The sequence below is a fragment of the Pyrus communis genome, chromosome 12, assembly GCF_041283825.1.
Source record: "Pyrus communis isolate YQ-2024b chromosome 12, ASM4128382v1, whole genome shotgun sequence".
NCBI lineage: Eukaryota > Viridiplantae > Streptophyta > Magnoliopsida > Rosales > Rosaceae > Pyrus > Pyrus communis.
Window position 1 is genome coordinate 22,090,083 of NC_142576.1, and position 22,059 is coordinate 22,112,141.

A 22,059-nucleotide genomic window follows, 5' to 3' on the forward strand; every position below is an offset into this window, starting at 1 on the left:
TTTTTGAATAATTCTGTGTTCACATAACATTATTTTATTGGTGGTTATAACTGAAAAGTAAGAATTGATAATAAAAAGTTTAACTTGCCCTTGAATTTGACGAAATAGTGGACGAAATCTAATGGTAAGGGGTTAATTTGTTGATTTTAAATAGTTCAAGGGATTAATTTACCAATAAAATAGTTTAGGGGGGTCAAATCGCAGTTTACCCTTACAAAAAGGGTAACGTTGGAGATCGAAATGAGAATTTTGAGTGCCAATAATAATTTCCAGTTTTAAACCAAACTTTGTAAACCAAATGATGTGGTTGTTGATAATTGAATTATCACTCTAGTGTTGATTAACGTGTTTATTTTCTATTGGTGACACATTATTTGGTTTGCAAATTTAGTTTCAACATTTGGTCCTAAAAAAATCGTAGGGCTCATTTGGATGTGCTTTTAAAATGGCTGCTTTTAAAGAAAATGTTTTTGGTTTCCAAAAGCACTTTAAGTGCTTTTCTAGGATTTACTTGTATTTTTACTAAGGATTGGTTCCAAAATATTTTCACCAAAAACGGTTTCAAGCTTTTTAAAAGTAATACAAACAAGCTCATAGTCACTGAGGCGTTCTTCATTAGTTTTGTGTAACCTTTCTTGTTAGTTACTTAGGAACTCTAATTATCTTTACCTCATTACCCCTCATTGGAATAATAATAAAAAATAATAATTACATTTTCGCTTTGAAGTACTACGATTTAAAAATATTTTTTCACTTATAAATAAATGATCATATATTTAAATAGCGTTACGAATTTTATATTAGTTTATTTTCTACTCGTGACATTGTAAAAAAATATAAATAAAATAAACATGATTATTGTACCGGTAATACGGTACGAGTTGAACGCGTAAGTATGGATTTGTAGCGTCGATCACGATCTCTCTCCTTCTCTGCATGCAGAACGCGGATATGGCGTCCCTTCAATTTTCGAAAATTATCCAGAACTTCAGAATCCCAGCATTTGAAACGTTTCAATTGCTTCTCATTCTTCTTCACGACTCACCGAGCCGCTCTCAATAGCTCAGTTTCCCGCACTCTCTCTCTCTCTCTCTCGCTCTCTCTCTCCCCCGCCCCCTCCTTTTAGCCTTCATTTTTTCCCGTTTCCCATTTTTTAGGGTTTTCATTTTCTGGAAACATTTTTCTGTTCATTTTCTGGTGTTCTTGTTCCCCATTGAAATTTGTTCTCTGTACATTTTCCTGAACTGTAATTTTATTCATTTTGTTTTAATTTTCCAAATTTCATTTTTATTCCGCACTATTTTATTGTAATTTTTCCCATTTTAGAAGAAATTTTTTTTTTATTCATATTTCTTCATAGTTGATTCCCGTGATGTGTATCGAAATTTTGCGCGTCTCAATTCGTTTTCGGACCCAAATTTCTCTTTTATGTCATTGAATCCAAGGAAAACATCGATTTGTTGGAAGTTTGAATAGAACAGGGTGCAATTAGGGTTTCCAATCATATGCTGTTGGGCGCAAAGAATCGAGCTAGGTGTTGTTCAGGTCCCTGATCTGACCTGCAGAGATAGGGACTTGATTGGATTGCTTATTATTGTAGTTAATGTGATTGAAGAAGAAGATTGATTTGGATGTTGAAATTCATAGAAGGACCTGAGATTGGTGCTTTTATTATTTGATGGGGAACACATGTGTAGGACCAAATCTTGGGAAGGGTTTCTTTCAATCTTTTACTGCTGCCGTTTGGAGAAACCGGCCGCCGGAAAATAGGCTTCCTCCTCCCAATGAAGGAAATAGTAGCAAAAGTGCCCCAAGTTCAAATCATGATTCATCTAAAGGAGGTAATGAGGGGAATAAAGCTCCTGATCATCAGGCTCCTAAAGCTATTGAGATTCCTCCTAATCCAGTTCAAAGCACACCGCCTCCAGCTGTGAAAATCGGTAATGATCCACATCAAAAGGCAGAACCTGAAAAACCTAATAAGCCGGAGGTTAAGGAGGAGGTGAGTAAGCCTCCTCAGGATGCTGAGAAATCAAAGAAACCTGCTCATATGAAGAGGATTTCGAGCGTTGGACTGCAAGTAGAATCGGTGTTAGGACGGAAGACTGGGAATATAAAGGATGTTTATAGCTTGGGCAGGAAGCTTGGGCAAGGGCAATTTGGGACGACGTTTCTCTGCGTGGAGAAGGAAACGAATCAAGAGTTTGCTTGCAAGTCGATTGCAAAGAGGAAATTGACAACACAAGAAGACGTGGAGGATGTTAGGAGGGAAATTCAGATAATGCATCATTTGGCAGGTCACCCCAATGTGATACAAATTGTCAGCGCTTATGAGGATGCTGTGGCAGTTCATGTTGTAATGGAACTGTGTGCAGGTGGGGAGCTTTTCGATAGAATTATACAAAGGGGGCATTACACAGAGAGAAAGGCAGCTAAGCTTGCAAGGGTTATCATTGGTGTCCTCGAAGCGTGCCATTCTTTGGGTGTCATGCATCGGGACTTAAAGCCAGAGAATTTTCTATTTGTCAACCAGGAAGAGGACGCACCACTTAAGACAATAGATTTTGGGCTCTCAGTGTTCTTTAGGCCAGGTATGATATCACATTTATGGACTAGATTCATATCTGGAATCCATATGGAACAAATTAGATGCAAAGATATGTTGACCCTATTCTCATAAACCTATGAAATAAGTTATATGCTTTTGATTCATTATTCAGTTGGTATTTAATTGGTTTTTGGTAGAATTCCCTTACTATTTCTTCCTATTCATTGGTTTACTTTGATGAGTGTAAGGTTTTCGATTTTATACTTCTAGATTGTAATGGTGGTTCTGTGGAACTGAATTTGTTGGACTTGACCATTTTTATCTTACTTGATTGCTTCTAAGTAGTTACAAAAACGAACCTTCCTTGCTTTGACATGTTGAATGTTTATGATTGTGATGTTAGGTCTCATATTCATGAAGTGAAAAGTAGTCGACCATAAGTGTGAAAATATTTTATCCATATATAAGCAAACTTTATTTGCACATGTGAGATATCAGTTGAGAGAAAAAAAGAGGTGTGTAGATGGGGATATACTGGGAGAGGTAAGTGTGTGAAAGGTGGTGGCAGGGTAGATATCAAAATGTTTTTGGGGTGTGTGGCTTTGGAGGAGGGTGATCAAAACTGCTTTAGAGATAAAGATGGCCTTGTGCAATATATGAGTATGAATAATTTCCAACATCAACGTTGAAGCTTGAAAAATCAAGGATATGTATTGTTTGATATTAAATTGTGGCTTTTTATCCAAAATGGTCCCTAAGATTTGCATAACTCCTCATTTTGGTCCCTGAGATTTGAAATCAATAGAATTGGTTCCTGAGTTTGTTCACTATCAATCATTTTGGTCATTCCGTGAAAAATCTCCATCAAATAAGGATAAAATAACAAAAATACCCTCAAAATTTGTCAAATCATTTTGGCTTATTGTTTATTAAATTGATGATAGTTTTGTCATTTTAATCTTTATTTAATATAACTATTCACGAAAGGACCAAAATGATTGATGATGGACAATCTCAGGAACCACTTGTATTGATTTTAAATATCAAGGACCAAAGTGAGGAGTTATGCAAGTCTCAAGAACCATTTTGCATAAAAAGCCTTAAATTGTTTACTTTTGTAATGGAGTGAAGTTAATTGTAGAAAAAGTTTCAGGTTCAAATTTTTAGTCGAATTTGCTTTCTTTCTTTTTTGAAGTCTGTCTTCAACATTTCAAGAATTGACAAGTTTGTTTGAGTTGGGTTAGTTGCTCCTGCCTGTAGCCTGTACGACACTTTGTAAGAGTAATATGGAGACCATGTGTCATAAGCTTGCCCTAACAGTAATAATTCATCACACAAGGTTACATCAATTCATGTATAAGTTATAACTGTCATTTTGGGTAATTTTGTGGCTAATTAACCTTTTGGAGCTATCTTGATATCATGTCATTTCTGGTAGACAAGAACAAAGATGCTATTTCATCTTTCGAATTTTTCATGTGTCTGGCCACAATATATGTTTTTTAATACATAAGGTAAAAGTAAGGACTTGAACATGAAAGACATGAAACTAATGAAACTATTATAACACTTTGTTCATTATTTAAGCAGAACTATGCTAGCTAAAGGGGAGAAGAAATACTATTTGTTTATTGTCTTTTGTTAATTGGTTTTTCGTTTTCATTTCATTTCAAAATTATGTATGCAGCGTGTTAGACGACTCATGTTGCTTGTGTAAATTGCTTGCACCCCTCGCGGCACTTTTCAAAATAACTGCAAAGAGCACAAAGGATGCAATCCTAATTCACAGTAACTATTTAAGCGAGAATTCCTTCAGAAAAAAAGGATATAATTTTTGGTTAATTCTTAGAATGATCATGTTTCTGATAATCATGTTAATGTTTTGTTTCCTCCTCAAATGAATGATTCCCATGCCGGATAGCTGCTACAAATCAGCATGTTAATATTACCAGTAAATCTCTGTTGTAAATGATATATTTTTTCTAAAGCCAGCATGCTGTCTGAATGTTGTCTATGCTCATTCGAACTTATTTGACATACTTCACATTGTTAGAATTCTTCCAATATCTGAATTATAACAAAAACCCATCTTCCCAGGAGAAACATTCACTGATGTTGTTGGGAGCCCTTACTATGTGGCACCAGAAGTACTACGGAAGCACTATGGTCAAGAATGTGATGTTTGGAGTGCTGGTGTGATCATTTATATCTTACTCAGTGGAGTGCCCCCTTTCTGGGATGGTGGGAATATCATGGCTTTATCTTATTGAATATTCGTTAAATTTTAGCCATATAAAAGTTACATCTAATCTCTAGTTTTTTTTATGATGTTCTGGATCAGAAACGGAGCAAGGTATATTTGAGCAGGTATTAAAAGGCGAGCTTGATTTCATATCAGAACCATGGCCCAACATATCTGAAAGTGCTAAGGATTTGGTTCGGAGAATGCTTGTGAGGGACCCAAAAAAGCGGCTAACGGCCCATGAAGTTCTTTGTGAGTAAATTTTCTCTGCAAATTTTGAACTTCTTGTTGCAACCTTTAAGCTCCATTATATCATGCTATACTGATTTATTTTGCAGCAGAAGCGTCTTTTAAGCATCAATTTATATAACCAGATGGCTAAGTATGCATCAATATTTAGTGTGAACAAAGTGGTTTAGAATTAGATTAAGTAAGAATAATAAAATATAACATAAGCGGGCGCATATTACAGTTAACTCAACTGGATTTTTCTTTCCAAACATCTCACAAGAACCGACTTTGTGGCAAGTTGTAAACTTTTCAAATTAGAAGTATCTGTTAGTCCAGTGATTAATTGGGTAGCTTGAAAGTGTACTACATAGCTAGAAGTTAAATAGGTTTTTTGGAATTCACTTGCCCTTGGTGCTTGCATATCATGCTTATAGACTATCTGTTTTGGCCATATCAACGAGTTGATAATTGAACTTAGAATTGAAGGCAAAATTGTTGACCTGAGAGTCAGTTTTCTATTCAAACTGTTTGATCCTAAATGTTTTCAGCATTTCTTCTATCACGTACCATAGCATTGCATTAAGTACACTTTTGTCCTTGTAGGCCACCCATGGGTTCAGGTAGATGGTGTTGCTCCTGATAAACCACTTGATTCTGCTGTTCTAACTCGCTTGAAGCAATTCTCGGCCATGAACAAGCTCAAGAAAATTGCCATCAGGGTGAGTATACTCATCCTTAAATTTTGCAACCGTAAGGTTATGTTTGGATGAGGGCTTTGCAAATACCAAGGGATTTGGGGTAAATTAGTTAGAAATGCACTATTGATAAAGGGATTTGAAATGTTGCATCATTACAAAGCATAAACATGGGATTTACAAATGACTCCTTTCAACTAGTCATTTACAAATCCATCTTAATGCGTTGTGTCTACAGTCTACTTGTTTCAAATCCCTCCTCCTAATCTTTTGTAGTGCATTTCTAACTAATTTAGCTTAATTCATTAATACTTGCAAATCCCTTGTCCAAACTTCAAACATATCCTAAAGGATTTTACAGGTCGGGTTTGCATGGTTACGACAATGTCATTAAAACTTCTGCGATAGTAATTTTTTCATTTTGCAATTCTGTGATTTAAAACAACTGCAAAAGAAAGATCTTAATAGTTTGGTGAAGGAATCTTGGGTTGGTTGCATGGATTTTATTTATAACATGAAGAAGCAAACATGGTTGATATCATCCTTGGTAGCCTAGCAATATTCCTGCTTGAAGACTGTTGCGATGGCTGGTTCTTCTGTTCGGATATGACTTACCCATCTATGCTTGTTTTGTAGGTCATTGCAGAAAGCCTGTCTGAAGAGGAAATTGCAGGCCTCAAAGAAATGTTCAGGATGATAGACGCAGATAATAGTGGGCATATCTCCCTTGAGGAGCTGAAGAATGGTTTGGAAAGAGTGGGTGCTGACCTCAAGGATTCCGAAATCAGTTGGTTAATGCAAGCAGTAAGTGCTAGTTTTCGATCCACATAGAGATTTTTTGTAGTCTTGTAGAAAACATGATCAGTTTTTAGTTTTATTCCAATAATAGTTTTCCTTGTCCTACTGGATTTAATTAATATAGGTTGAATAGGCTAGAGTGCTATTATATTTAAGGATGTGCAAATCCAGAGTTATCTAATTAGTGAGGAAAATGCAAAAACGTATACTTAAGAATCATAAGATGACACAGATGTGGGAGTCGCAACATTGGCTAGAGTGGATGTGTTTTCCTCTGTGCACCCAAGTTATTTTGAATACATGTCCCTGCATTCTAGACTAGTTTAAAGTACAGTAGCGCTTTGTATAAAGAGAAGTATCTTAAGATGATTATTACTGTTAAATGAAATTTCTGTAAACATAGTCTATATTTGTATAGAGATTAGCACTATAAAGTATGATCAATTAGGAGAGAGGTTGGTTGTTTTATTTGGTTTCCTAGTATAACACTAGAAGCATTACACACATTCTATGCATGTGGAGTGCGATGGAAGTTATAACAAGGAGAGAAAGCGTAGGGTCTGCGAGAGAGTAGGTTGCCTTTTGATTACCATATTATCTTTAGTTTTGAATTTATCAATTTCTTAGTTTAAGTGAGGCATAGTTCATGTTTCTTACGTTCCAATTGATGGAGTTCCATGAACAGCAGTATAGATCAACGATAAAGTGAGGTCAGTTTTCAAGATCACCTGGCTGAATCCTTCCTATGTGTCTTGGTTTCTAAGTCAAATCAGCAACTAGTAGTTTTTTGTTTTCTGATTGACGAAGGGTTTCCTTTTCTATTACTAATTCAGGCGGATGTAGACAACAGCGGTACCATAGACTATGGTGAATTCTTAGCAGCAATGCTCCACCTGAACAAGGTCCAGAAGGAGGATCACCTGTTCGCAGCATTCTCGTACTTCGACAGAGATGGAAGTGGGTACATTACTCGAGATGAGCTGCAACAGGCCTGTGAGAAGTTTGGCTTAGAAGATGTTCACTTAGACGATATAATACGTGAAGTTGACCAGGATAATGTAATTCATTCGACTCCCCGGCCAACATGCTCGATTCTCTTTTGCCTTTTCTTCCCTATGAAACTGTTATGGATACAAAATTGTTCATGATAATTTACTTTTATGCTTTTCAGGATGGGCGAATTGATTATAGTGAGTTTGTCGCTATGATGCAAGACACAGGTTTCGGCAAGGGATTACAAAGTAGCATGAGTAGAAAGGTAGCGTGAGTATTCGAATTCGAGGAAGCCCTCAAGCATTAGTACCTGATGTTATGCCTAGTCAACAACACAGTCTATATAGTGAATATGTACGTACTAATATTTGCTCCTTAAGAAAAATTAACAGAACTAGAGATGCATACTGTTGTAGAGATCAGCCAGATTTCAGGAGGTGAGAGTGTTAGGGCCCTGTTCTTTCTAGTGCTTTCGTTTTGTATTTACCATTAATTTAGTTTTGTATTAAGTATTTTCACTTTTGAAAGTACTGCAAATCATCTGTTCTTGAAGCTATTTTTGTAATTGAATCTATTTTTCTTTGTACTAGTTCTCTTTCTATCATCGCAACTTTGCTTCTAGGGATCGATCTTCAGTCGAAATACGTGTTCCTGAAGGAATATACAAGAAATTTTGTCCATGCCTTCATCACATCCTTGAACAAAGCAGAGGTTATGTCACAAGATCAGATGAGCATTTGCATATAACCGTTCGTTCATTAGGCTATTACATTGCCTGCCTACTTCTTTTTTCCTAAAGGTGATTGGCTGGTGGCTTCGCTATAGCACTCTACCCTTTCGGGAGCCAGGAAGAGTCCTAGAGGCATTTCAGCCTTCCTCTGGCCACCATCACTAGTACAAAAACACACTTGCGCGATGAGAACTTGCGCAACGTTGACAAGTAAGCGTCACGCAAGGACATTTTGCGTGACAGAACTTTGCACAACGAAGCATACCGTCATGCAAAACCATTTTGCACAACGGGACTTTGAGCAACGAAGAATTTTGTCGCGCAAAACTGTTTAGCGCAACAAAGGTGTACCTTCGTCACACAATGTTGGGAAAAAAGCAATAAAAGCCTTGGTTTGGCACCAGAAAATTGCACGACGGAGCAAATGCGTCCCGCAAAGGGTTTTTGCTCGACTAAACAACTGTGTTGCACAAAGGGTTTTTGCGCGACGTATTCACCAATGCGTTATGCAATGGGTGTTTGCGCAACGGAATAACAGCGTTGCGCAAAGGGTTTTTGTTCGACAAAGCAAATGTTTCACGCAAAGGGTTTTTACGTGACGTACCAACCAATGCGTAATGCAAAGGGTGCTTGTGTGACTGAACAACCGTGTTGCGCAAAGGGTTTTCGCACAAGGGACAAATGTGTCGTGCAAACACCCTTTGCATGATGGTATGAGTCTTTGTTGCGCAAAGAGCCTTTGCACGATGTGGTTGGTTCATCATGCAATTTTCTGGAAAAATTCATTGCAATCGAAGTTAAAATAACGATCGAATTAGTTCATTGTATTCATATAGGGTTAAGGAGTGTAGTTGTAAAAAATTATCAAAATCGGAGTTAAAATAATAGTTAAATAGTGATTTTTCGTTTATAACTGTCGAAAAGTTTTATCCCGTTACCTTATCTCTGAATTTTGTTTTTGGGGTGTGCTATCCACACACCCCATTTTACTTCTTATACATCCCTTGATAATTTCTGTTTGTTGATCTTCTTCAATTCATCCGATCCGACAGTCGAAAATTAAAAAGATGTGTAAGAAGTAAAATCGAGTGTGTGGATATCACATCCCTTGGTTTTCACGATTTTTGGCGTATATGATCCCGAATTATATGCAAACAAGTTTGACTGTTGGATCGTTGAAACTAGTTTCGTAGAATGCATATCCCATCAAAACAATAGATTCACTAACACTTAGAGTTTATTTATACTTTCATTAAGTATAACATAAAATTTTGTGGTATCCACTAGTGTAAATATTTTAAATTGAAGACGAGTTCATTCATTATATTCATATAGGGTCAAAGAGTGTAGCTATAAAAAATCATCAAAATCCGAGTTAAAATAACCGTTAAATCATGATTTTTCGTTTTTAACCATAAAAAAGTTTTGTCCCGTTACTTGATATCTGAATGTTTTCTTTTCACGATTTTTGGCATATGCGATCTCGAAGTATACGCAAACAAGTTTGACGATTGGATTGTTGAAACTAGTTTCGTAGAATGCGTATCTCGTCAAAACAATAGATTCACGAACACTTAGAGTTTGTTTATACTTTCATTAAGTATAACATAAGATTTTGTGGTATCCACTAGTGTAAATATTTTAAATTGAAGATCGAGTTTATTCATTGTATTCATATAGGGTCAAGGAGTATAGCTGTAAAAAAATCATCAAAATCGGAGTTACAATAATCGTTAAATTGTGATTTTTTTGTTCATAACCGTCGAAAATTGTCCCGTTACTTGATATCTGAATGTTTGTTTTTCACAATTTTTTGCGTATACAATCTCGAAGTATATGCAAACAAGTTTGATGGTTGGATCGTTGAAACTAGTTTCGTAAAATGCGTATGCTTTCACGACCTTTGCGCGACGGTTTGACACGACGAAGAAGTCGTTGGGCTAATTTTTAGGCAACGTTTTTTGACTTTGCGTGACGAACTATGCGTCGTCACACAAACTGTTTTTTGTACTAATGCATCGTGTGATTCACCAGCACCAATAATCAAACCCAAATGTGCCATGTGGAATACAAACTTGAAATTCATTTTCAACCACTAGGCCACCTCGTGATGGTTGCCTGCCTACTGTTGACTTTTCATATTGTGTCGGTTACTTTTATCTTTCATAACCTTGGCATGTTCCTCATCCTCACCATTTGCAATTCATCATATAACACTGAGATTCATATGAATATTGTGTCGGTTCCTTTTATCTTTCTTGGTATGTTCCCCATCCTCACCATTTACAATCCATCATATAACATTGAGATTCGTATGAATATTGTGTTGGTTACTTTTATCTTTCATGAACTTGGCATGCTCCTCATCCTCACCATTTGCACTCCAAACCTTCTTTTTCTCTTAAACGCGTCGATTTGGAATCTGAGTTCATGGTTCAGCTTATGTTAGAAAATTCTATTGGATGCGCCCGTCTATCTCATACATTACATTTGTCATGCTGGCATAGTTTATCAAACTCATATTTCGTTAATTCACACAAATTTTCGAACCACAAACACAAGTATGTGGACTAGTCGCACTTATGGATCGTTTTCGGAGGTTATGTATAACGGACGTACAAGAACTTTTCCACAGAAAACAACAACATTCATGCATCGTGGTCCTTTATATTTGATGCAGCCACCGTAAGTGATACGACGAGGCCTAGAATGCTAAACACACGTACACAGATTTATAAGTAATAGTCCATTAGCAGGGCTAGTTAACAGCCATGGTCAAAATTTAATTAATTTGTTGGTAAAAAGTAAAGCCATCCCTAATAATTAATGAACCCTTGTATAAATGCATACATGTCAGTGGTACTGATAAAGTGCAATGTCCACACCCCACAATTGATATAGGGCTAGAGATCGAGCACGTACTAAACCATCTAATTTGCCTAATGGACCGCCATAGCTGTTGGCCAAAATGCTTGAAATGAAACCATGTGCTGATATGTCCTACGAACAGGGAAGAGAACGATGCTCCAGGTCGAGTTTTAAGAGACCACTTCAATCTGTTAGGGCTTTGCATTCAATGTCTATATAGATCCGATCATGGAGACTGAATAATCGGTAGTGAACTGGATACAGGATGCATTTATAAATCCGTATTCAAAAGGAAGGGAATTAAATTGAGGTGGAATCAAAATCAGATTCTTATTAAAACTGTTTACTAATACTTTATGAAATCGAAATATGAATGATGTTGATTTATATAAACTGTTTACTAATTCATATAGAAATAAAAACTAATGTGAATATTAAAATGTCCTTGTGTCAAGTAATTTTTTTTATTTTTATTTTTTTGGATTCAAACACCCCAAAACAGGGCCAGCCAGAACAAAGGGCCAAACAGAAAGCAAAAACACCCGATCTGCAGTGTGGTGGGGATCCACCCTTCTTCCCTGCCGTTCGTGCCTGTTCACCAAATCTCTCTGACAAACGCCCTAGGGAATAAGGGTATGCCGTTCACACCAATCCAAGCAATCAATTTGTGACTTGCAGCCCCAAATTGCTCTGCAACATTCGCATAAAGAAGGGTCTGCCGTTCCAGGAAAGGGTGTAAGGGTGGTGTCGTGGTGATGGTCAAGGTGTAAGGAGTCAGCAGAGGAGAAACGAAGGAGAGGGTGCGCTACTGGTGGAAGGTACAAGGGTATTTTGGGTAGAAATATTTGGTTCCGAAAGGAGGCTTCCTCCGGGAATTCAATTCCCACTCCATATAGGTAATTGAATTCCATAAGATTAAAGAATTCGATTCTGGATTTTAAGTGGGTTCCACTTACTTTTTCATTCCTTACATGTTGGTAAGCGCCGGAATGCTTCGGAAAGAGTCTAATTCCGTTTCTTTCCATTCCATTCCCATTTGGTAACACACGCCCCCATTGTATTCAATAATTTCTTATTCAAATGATTAAAGAAATTAACAAATACCTTTTCAATCGAAGTTCAAGTTTTGTAGTTTTTTTGTTTCCATTAAGATAATGTTTTATAGTTAGACTTATGTTGTTCAACAGATGTATACTTTGCATATAATGAATCTAGAACACATAGACCGCATATGCAATGTATGTAAGTAGGTGCTCTCCTATACCTAGTAAACAAAATTGGCAAGAATTCAAACCCTAATTTGGTACTGAATATTTCTTAACGATATTGAGAATGTGAGATTTGAACTTAAGACCTTCTGTGCAATGAAGAATACTTTTAATTAACTGATTGTGTTTCAAACCCTTTCTAAATTGGTAGCTAGAGTTCTTCATTTGTAGAAAACACTGAAGAAAATATAGTCTCCTAATAAATTCTTTGATGGTCACTTCATAGTGTCCCCATAAATACTAAAGAACGAAAGGCAACATTATTAGGATCGTTTGAGTGACATATTTTTATTTAAGAATCATAAGATGATGCAAATGTGGGAGCATCCACATTGGCTAGAGTGGATTTGTTTTTCTCTATGCACCCAAGTTAATTTGAATCCCCCATCCTTGCATTCTAGGTTAGTTTAAAGTACAATTGCTCTTTGTATAAAAAGAAGGATCTTAAGATGATTATTACTTTTAAATGAAAATTCTGTACGACAGTCTATATCAAACTTTGTATAGGGGAGTGCTAGCACTATAAAGTACGAACAATAAGGAGAGCTTGGTTGTTTTATTTGGTTTCCTAGTATAATACTTGAAGCATTACACACATGCTATGCATGTGGAGTGTGAGGAGAGAAAACGTTAGGTCTGCGAGAGAGTAAGTTGGATTTTGATTACCATATAATCTTTAGTTTTGAATTTATCAATTTCTTAATTTAAGTGAGGTATGCATGGTTCATGTTTCTTATGTTCCAATTGATGGAGTTTCATCAACAACAGTATAGATGAAAGATAAAGTGAGGTCATTTTCAAGATCACCTCGCTGAATCCTTCCCATGTGTCTAGGTTTCTAAATCAAATCGGGAACTAGTAGTTTTCTGTTTCCTGATTAATGAAGGGTTTTCTATTACTATTACTAATTTTCAGGCGGATGTAGACAACAGCGGTACCATAGACTATGGTGAATTCATAGCAGCAATGCTCCACCTGAACAATGTCCAGAAGGAGGATCACATGTTCGCAGCATTCTACTACTTCATCAAAGATGGAAGTGGGTACATTACTCGAAATGAGCTGCAACAGGCCTGTGAGAAGTTTGGCTTAGAAGATATTCACTTAGACGATATAACACGTGATATTAGTACATATATTCACTATATAGACTATGTTGTTCCTTAAGAAAACTTAACAGTGTTGTGATTGGCTCATATTATGAGTTGGCAACAATTTCATCTCAACCATGTGGAGTGCTATCTACTTTCGGCTAAAGAAAGGGACAAAGAAAAAGGGGGACATCATTATGATGTCTAGCCCTTGATTTGTGGCTTTTACAAAGGCAAAGAATTGGCCTTGTGTGATGAGCCGAAAGAGAGAAGAGGAGAGAGAGAAGGCGGGACCTTTTGTTTATATTAAGGCATTTGGTTATGCCTTTGTGAAGTGGGAAAGAGAGCATCCAAGGGGGAGAACATTCGGCTCTCCCATGGAAAAGGTTGAACATGGGTTGAGAGAAAATCAAGAGAGCTAGAGTGAAAAGTATTCTAGTGAAAGAACTCTTGGGGTAGAGTGAGGCTCTTGGGAAAATTCTGTGAGTGGGTGTACAAGGGATATGGGATTGGGTTATGTCGATTTAACTCATGTATACTTGTACTGTTATTCTCATAGTGAAGAGCAATATCTCTCCGGGGACGTAGGCAGTTTTTTGCCGAACCTCGCAAATTTATCTGTGTCTTTATTTCTTGTATTTTATTTTGTTCAACTGTGTATGATTTTGGTGAGGTTGTAATCTGAATCTCGGTTCCGCACTAACGAACGGGCCAAGGCACAACAAACAGAACTAGAGATGCATACTGTTGTAGAGATCAGCCAGATTTCAGGGGGTGATATAGTGTTAGGGCCCTGTTATTTCTAGTGTTTTCGTTTTGTATTTACCATTAATTTAGTTTGTATTAAGTATTTTCACTTTTGAAAGTAGTGCAAGTCATCTGTTCTTGAAGCTATTTTTATAATTGAATCCATTTTTCCTTGTACTAGTTCTCCGTCTATCATCGCAACTTTGATTCTAGGGATCAGTATTCATTTGAAGCACGTGTGGCTGAAGGAATATGCAAGAAATGTTGTCCACGCCTTCATCATATTGTTGAACAAAGCAGAAGTTATGTCACAAGATCAAATGATCAATTTGCATATAACCATTTGTTCATTAAGCTATAACATTGCCTGCCTACTACTTTTTCTTTTTTTTTTCTTTTTTAAAAGGAGACTAGCTGGTGGCTTTGCCACAGCAGTCCACCCTTTCGGGGGCTGAGAAGACTCACAAAGGCATTATAGCCTGCCCTTGGCCACCATCGTGTGATTCACCAGCACTAGAAATCAAAACTCATGATGTGTCCTGTGAAATACGGGCCTAAAATTTGTCCCCAATTACATGGTCATCCCGTGGTGGTTGCCTGCCTACTGTTGATTTTTCATATTGGGTTGTTACTTTTATTTTTCATGACCTTGACGTGCAAACCATAGTATAATAGTGAGACTCGTATGAATATTGTGTCGGTTACTTTTATCTTTCATGACCTTCGCATGGTCCTCGTCGTCACCATTGCACTCCAAACCTTCTTCTTCTCTTAAGCGATTCGATTTGGAGTTTGAGTTCATGGTTTAGCTTATGTTAGAATATTTTATTGGATGCACTGGTCCATCTCATACACCACATTCGTAATGCTGACGTAGTGTATTGAACTCATCTTTCGTTAATTCAACAAATTTTTGAACCACAAACACTATTATGTGGACTAGTCGGACTTATGGATCGTTTTTGGAGGTTATGTACAAGGGACGTACAAGAACTTTTCTAAAGAAACCAACGAAGTTGTCTTTCAATAAATGGCTATATGTCAACATTCATGCATCGTGGTCCTTTACATGTCATGCAGCCACCGTATGTGAATCGACGAGTCCTTGAACAACAGTTGTATGCATCAACATGCTAGCTTAATTGTCATCTTCCTACATATCAATCTATGTTATACGATGCTATCACGAATTGGGCCTCTCACATTCAAATACCATAATTTTTCTTTGCAGTGATGCCATATTCTTAAATATCAAAATTAACAAATAACGTGATATATTTGCATGTAAATTTTCGAAACCTGTATTGAGTGTCCTGTGCAGTCGCTTCACTTGCTCATCACCACACCCGCCTCTGATTATCGTGGGTGCTGGAAACTGAAAGTAAGACTGTCGGTTGTATGCTGCTTCTTTGTGCCACATTTCAATTTTTACATATTGATCTTGGTGTAAAAATGAATTTGCTAGCTGCTGGTTTAATTTGTTGGTAAAATGTAAAGCCATCCCTAATAATTAATGCACCCTTGTATATATGCATGTATGTCAGTCGTGCTGATAAAGTGTAATGTGCACACCCGGCCCACAGTTGATATTAGCCTATAGGGGCTAGAGATCGAGCACGTACTAAACCTTCAAATTTGTCTAATGGACCGCCATAGCTGTTGGCCAGAATGCTTGAAATGAAACCATGTGATATGTCCTACAAACAGGAAAGAGAATGATGCTCCAGATCGAGTTTTAAGAGACCTCTTCAATCTGTTAGGGCTTTGCATACAATGGCTATATACATATATATAGATCCGATCATGTAGACTGAATAATCGGTAGTGAACTGGATACATTCATTGTATTCAATAATTTCTTATTCAAATAAGTAAAGAAATCAATGAATACCTTTTCGATCGAAGTTCAAGTTTTGTAGTTTTTTTTTTCCTGTTAAGACAATGTTCTATAGTTAGACTTGTATTGTTCGACAGATGCATACTTTGCATATAATGAATCTAGAACACATAAAAAATCTACCATACCACAGTCGCAATGTATGTACGTAGGTGGTCTCCTATACCTAGTAAACAAAATTGGCAAGGTTTCAAACCCTAATTTGGTACTGAATTTTCGATATTAAGGATGTGAGATTTGAACTTGAGATCTTTTGTGCAATGAAAGATACGTTTAATTACTGATTGAGTTATAAGACCTTTGTCTCATAATAAATTCTTTGATGGTCACGTGGTAGTGTTCCCATATATACTAAAGAATGAAAGACAACCTTATTAGGACCGTTTGAGTAGCAGGTGGTCCAATATCTTAATGGATAGAATGTTGGGTTGCTACGCGTCCTAAGTTTAAAACTTCTTTATCTTCTAAATTATTGTAATAGTTTCGAACTATCTTTCCTTCTTCTAACAATAGTAAAAAAAAAATAAAAAAGTTAAAATCGTTTGAGTAGTATTTTTACAAATAACAAGGGGTTTTTCTCTCAAGTTATAAATCTCAACTTTTCCTTTTACTTTTCTCTATTTTTTTTTTCTTTTTAATTATTTTGAAAATTTTGGTTTCATATTAATATCCGGAAGCACATGATCTTTGACCTACCACACACAATCATGTACAACTTTCGATGAACTTTCTAAAAACTGTAAATCACACCAACCTTTAATTCATCCTTCACTTTCAGATCCTCTTTTTTTCAGGGGATGAAAATGAGAGAAGAAAAAGAAAAGAAAGTTGTAAGTCCCTACCATTGACACCCTTACTTTCCTGTTGTCAATTCCTCCTCTGCATTATTTGGACCACTTAATTTTTGTTTTTACACTAATTTCCTCTTAAAAGATAAAGCAGATGATAGAAGACAGGCTGGTGGATGATGGTGTCTGTCCCTGCATCGTGCAATTGTCGTGGCCACATGCAGCTGATGCTTGTACGTTTGTTTTGTTTTTTATTTCTGTATTATGTACGACTAAAGTCAAATAAGTCTAGACTTCATTTATGTTTAATTCTCTTTCTGTATGTGAACATGAAGTAGTACTACTTGTACCCTCTCTAAGTGGTTGTTCAATTTTAAATAGCAGAGCCCATGAATCTATTAATAAAAAAACGGTTTAAATTGAACTGCAGAACATTTTAGTAATACATTAATGACTTTTGGTTCGATTAACGAATGAGATTCTTCAGTATACATAGAGAATAACGTCACATAATGTTAAACTAAAATTATAACACGAGTATTTGTTTTTCATTAACATACTCGAAAAGTTAGGCATATCAACTATATTGCACACTCATGTTATATATAATATGTAGAATAACCCATTGCATGACCAATATTCTCAAAACCATAAAAATTTCTCAACTAAAGGACAATTGTCAAACCCTTTACTCAAAGGAGTTTCTTATTCTTTACCAAAAAAAAAGGAGTTTCTTAAGTGGGACTAATGACACGTTTAAGTTAAGGTAATCGAGATAAAAGAAAAAAAAAGGGAATTGAATTTGGATTACAGAACACGCTATTGTTTACCAAATAATAGGAAATTAAAAAAATGGTGGAATCTAGGGATTGTTCGGTATGAAATCCCATACCGAAACCCTTGTCCCGATTCCCAAACCGAAATTTTTGGGAATCCCAAATTCAATATCAATCCCAAACCAAATTTTCGGGAATCCCAATTTTCGGGAATCCCAAAATAATTTCGGGATTTCGGGACAAATCGGGAATCCCGAAATGCTTTTGGGCTTTTGGACTAAAATTTGACATATTATGTTTTTGGGCTAAAATTTGACCGTATGTCTATTCATTCCTCTTTTCATAATTAACCGTACCAAAACCTGCACAAAAATGTATAATTAACCGTATGTCTATTCATTCCTCTTTTCATAATTGTGGAAATTTGAAAACATGAAAACAACAGCCTCTTAAAGACTAGAGAACTGTAGACTTTTAAATCATAGAAGATTTCACCACCAAAAAAAATGATGACATTCTAAGGAGTAACAGTTTATAATAGTTGATTGAACCTAGGATAACCAAAATCAACCCAAAAAGAGTCAAAGCGAACTCATATACTCAAACCTGATGGTTTTGTTTTACAGTTTTAATTCGATATTCAAAGTTCGCTAAATAAATACACAATGGCAATCTACACAGAACTAGATTGACATCCTTACCTTAATTATCTCAACTAGTATTTGGCTACTTTAAAGATTTCTCCTCGGCTTCCTTTAGTTCCACCAACTGTACTCCACAGAAACATAACACCTCAGAAAGTTAGACTAAAGGACAGATGAAGATAGAGATAAACAGATAAACAGAGAGACAGCAAGAAAGAGATAACTAACCAATTGATCAAACTTAGGCTTGTACTGAGGTGTGACTGTGTCTACATACTTTGGGATTTCAACGCCTGCAACAATTTTGTTGTTTTACTTTTAGATAAGAAATATGCATACGAAAGTGACAATATAAATAAGCAAACTAAACAAGGCTAAATGCTAATACTCCGGCATTGTTTTTCTCTCTCTCTCTCTCTAGTATACACTATACACCCATCATTCTTATCAACTCAGCTAACTACACAAGTTTGATAAACACCAACTCATCAAGAAAGAGTGTCTGATTTTATATCGTTAATCAAGCACTGAAAGTATCGTGGTTACTAAATATATGAGAATAGAACCACAAATTCAAATTTAAACAATAGCACTACAACGTCTTATTTATTGGGCACAAGATATTTCTCAAAATACTACAAATCGTTATCAAATACCACATGCCAAGTTTTCAGCTCAAAGCAAGATGCAATTGCATGAAACAAAACAAAATAACACATGCATTACACTTGTTGAATGCATCCATTCATCAAGTCAGAAGACATACTGTCATAAGCCTCCTTGTACATATCCACCAATCGAGACCCGGTTCCTTTCCTGTAGTACTCCCAGTCTATGGGTTCAGGCTCCTGCACAAAATGAGAAGTGGGACTCAGAAAATATATTGAAAATCATTACAGTAATGTCAAAAAAGTGAAATAAATGCACCATTTCGACAATTATGTAAAAACCCATACATAATTTACCATTTCGACATGATTTCCCATACATAATTTACCATTTCGACATGATTTCCCATATAATTAGTTGCTAAATACAAAATTATGTAAAAACCCATACATAATTTACCATTTCGACATGATTTCCCATATAATTAGTTGCTAAATACAAAATTTCCAATCCCAATTATCCGAGGTCCTTCATCCTCACCTTAATTATCTCAACTAGTATTTGGCCACTCCACTTTCGCCAGGAAACAAGGGTTGCAAGAGAATTTGGCTACTTTCTCAGTACAAAGGATTAATCAAATTACTACTAGTATTTCACTCATAATGACTACTTTCTGAATTAGCAACAGCAGGAGCATTTTTCATGCCGTGAAGTCACCATGAAGCGGATAAACTTAACTTACAACGCCGTGAAGTCAGAGACGATTCGTGAAGGAAGGCTGGGCCGCTGGAGAGTCAGAGACGATTCGAAGGAAGGCAAGCTGGGTGGTGATTCTGGTGAAGCCGTGAAGGAAGGCTGGTGGCAGTGGCACACGCACAGCGGCTGCGTTTTCAACTTCAAGCTCACAGAAATGGGTAATTCTGGTGAAGCCGTGAAGGAAGGTTGCTGGAAGTATGGAAATGGAACGGAAGTGAAAATTGAAATGGGGATCTAACCTAAAAACAAATGAACGGCACAGATTAAATCTAAAACAATGAACGGTTGAAATAATTCTCTTATAATTAAAAAATAATATATATATATATAATATTTATTTCGATTCGGTATGGGAATACCGAAAAAATGGAGATGCAATACCGAATCCCATACCGAAAATTTCGGTTTGGTTCGGGATGACATACCGAAAATTTCGGGAATTTTGGTTTGGGATCGGGATTTTTTCGGTTTGGTTTGGGATTTTTGGGATTTTTTTCCAGCCCTAGTGGAATCTATGCAAATTTTGGAATTCAATTCCAAAATTTGGAGGAATTGGATTCCCTACATTTGGTGGAAATTGAACTCTGGATTATTGGGAGAATGGAATGGATTTTTCCTCCCCATATATGATATACCCTCACTTAATTCTAATATTCCAATATTTCCTTCACATTAACCCAACACTAAATTTTGTTCTTTTAACAAAAAACTAATAAATAAATAAATAAATAAAATAAAAGAATTAAAAAATTTCTCACAAAGTTGAAATAAAATAAAGTTTTACAAAAAAATAAATAAAAAAAAAGGAATTACATATAAAATAGATTACTAGAATATAAACATTTTTGTATAATCATAATGATTTTCATTTCGATTCGTGTGAATTATATAGTTCGGTATTATTTCTACTTCGATTATCAAAAAATTTAATAAACAGTTTAAACAGAAATCTAATTTTGATTCCATCATTTCAACTTCTTATTAGTTTAATTCATTTTGAATTTAACCTCTTGTTGTAATCACTAATTACTAAACCGGCCATAATAGTCTAATATTTCAATTAAAGAACGCGCGTCACCTTCACTCAATTTGGCCATCATTTCCTCCTAGTCGGTGGGTGCGACAAATGATGTGAAACCCCTTCTATTGTCAATGGATCGAAGTTATATGCATGTTGAAATTTGAGACTTGGTTTACTAGCTAAGTTGAAAGCCAATACCCATCAGTGCCACAGCCACTTCTACCCCAATTATGTTTGCCCATTCCACCATTTTGTTCCACTAGGGTTTAGGGCATTCCACTTCTACTAAATAATGGAGGCCATTTGTATACTTTTTAGGTTCATAATTGCCAAGGTTTTCTTCCTGCCCATAATCCAAAGCTTTCTTCACATTTTTTACCGCATGAATACTTAAAAGGACGAGCATGAAGGGAGCTGTAAATTCAATTTTAAATTCAAATGTAATTACAATAATGAAATTTTTGATATTGTCTATTTGATTATTAGTGCACTTATCTAATTTCATCTGATTTCATATCTGATAAGATAAGAGGATAGATAGATGAAAATATTTTTCATAAAAAGGAGAATTCTCAAAGTTCTATTACTTTTTGCCGTTTTCACCTTTTTTCCTCCTATCCAATTCCTCATGTGCTGGCACTTTTTAACACAGAAAGGGTATTCAACTTTTTTGCTTGTGTGTGGTCTGCAAATTGAATTTCATAATTCCTCCACCTGCTTTGCGCTTAGATGTGCAATGCACATGCATAAAGGACCAAAAAGGAAGGAAAAGTTTAGAGTTACAATGCTATCAGATACGTGATCTTGATCCAATTCATGATATTCATCTATCTGATAAGAAAAGGATTGAGCTATAATGTTATTTGATACGTGATCTTGATCTAATTTCATCCAACTCATTTTGATAAGATAAGAGGATTAGATAGAAGAGAGATTTTTTGTAAGAAAAAAGAATTCTCAAACTTTTATTACTTTTTGCCGTTTTCACGTTTTCTTCCCCCATCCAATTCCTTATGTGCTGGCTTTCTTTTACACATAGGGGGGGATTCAACTTTTTTTGCTTGTTTGTGGTTTGCAAATTGAATTTCATAATTCCTCCACCTGCCTTTCACAGTTGCACTTAGTCCTGCAACGCACATGCATAAAGGACCAGAAAGGAAGAAAAAGATGGAGTTATAATGCGCTCATATACGTGAGCTTGAGATCCACGTGGTAGCAGCACAGGAAAGCTGCATGGGATCGAGCCAATTGATCAGCCAACGTGTCATGGCAATTGTGGTGGTGACTCCACGCCATCAAGTCAAAATGAGCTGTCAGAAAGCAATTTCTGACCCTACACGTGGCAAGTAACGGACCA

General features: G+C 36.1%; 1 protein-coding gene and 1 long non-coding RNA gene across 4 annotated transcripts; one reads left to right on the forward strand and one right to left on the reverse strand.

Annotated features, from left to right (window-relative positions):
- The first annotated feature begins 993 nt into the window (after positions 1–993).
- LOC137744974 (calcium-dependent protein kinase 20) lies at positions 994–14,354 on the forward strand. Of its 3 annotated transcripts, XR_015954245.1 has the most exons (8): positions 1,538–2,591; positions 4,646–4,789; positions 4,890–5,042; positions 5,625–5,740; positions 6,353–6,520; positions 7,348–7,572; positions 7,686–8,009; positions 14,302–14,354. XR_015954245.1 is itself a non-coding variant. In XM_068484812.2 (7 exons), exons 1-7 carry the CDS (start codon positions 1,679–1,681, stop codon positions 7,779–7,781), a joined length of 1,815 nt encoding a protein of 604 aa, XP_068340913.2. In that variant the 5' UTR covers positions 994–1,678; the 3' UTR covers positions 7,782–8,096. The 3 variants fall into 3 exon arrangements, 2 of the variants coding, with proteins under 2 accessions (XP_068340913.2, XP_088537719.1); XM_068484812.2 differs by lacking the exon at positions 14,302–14,354 and having other exon boundaries at positions 994–2,591; positions 7,686–8,096; XM_088681593.1 differs by lacking the exons at positions 7,348–7,572; positions 7,686–8,009; positions 14,302–14,354 and adding an exon at positions 13,289–13,547.
- Positions 14,355–18,393: 4,039 nt separating this feature from the next.
- LOC148692504 (uncharacterized) lies at positions 18,394–19,167 on the reverse strand. Its single transcript, XR_015953954.1, has 3 exons — positions 19,083–19,167; positions 18,545–18,609; positions 18,394–18,440 (listed from the first exon to the last, which is right to left on the reverse strand). It is a non-coding gene; the product is annotated as an uncharacterized LOC148692504 (long non-coding RNA).
- Between the last annotated feature and the right edge of the window lie 2,892 nt (positions 19,168–22,059).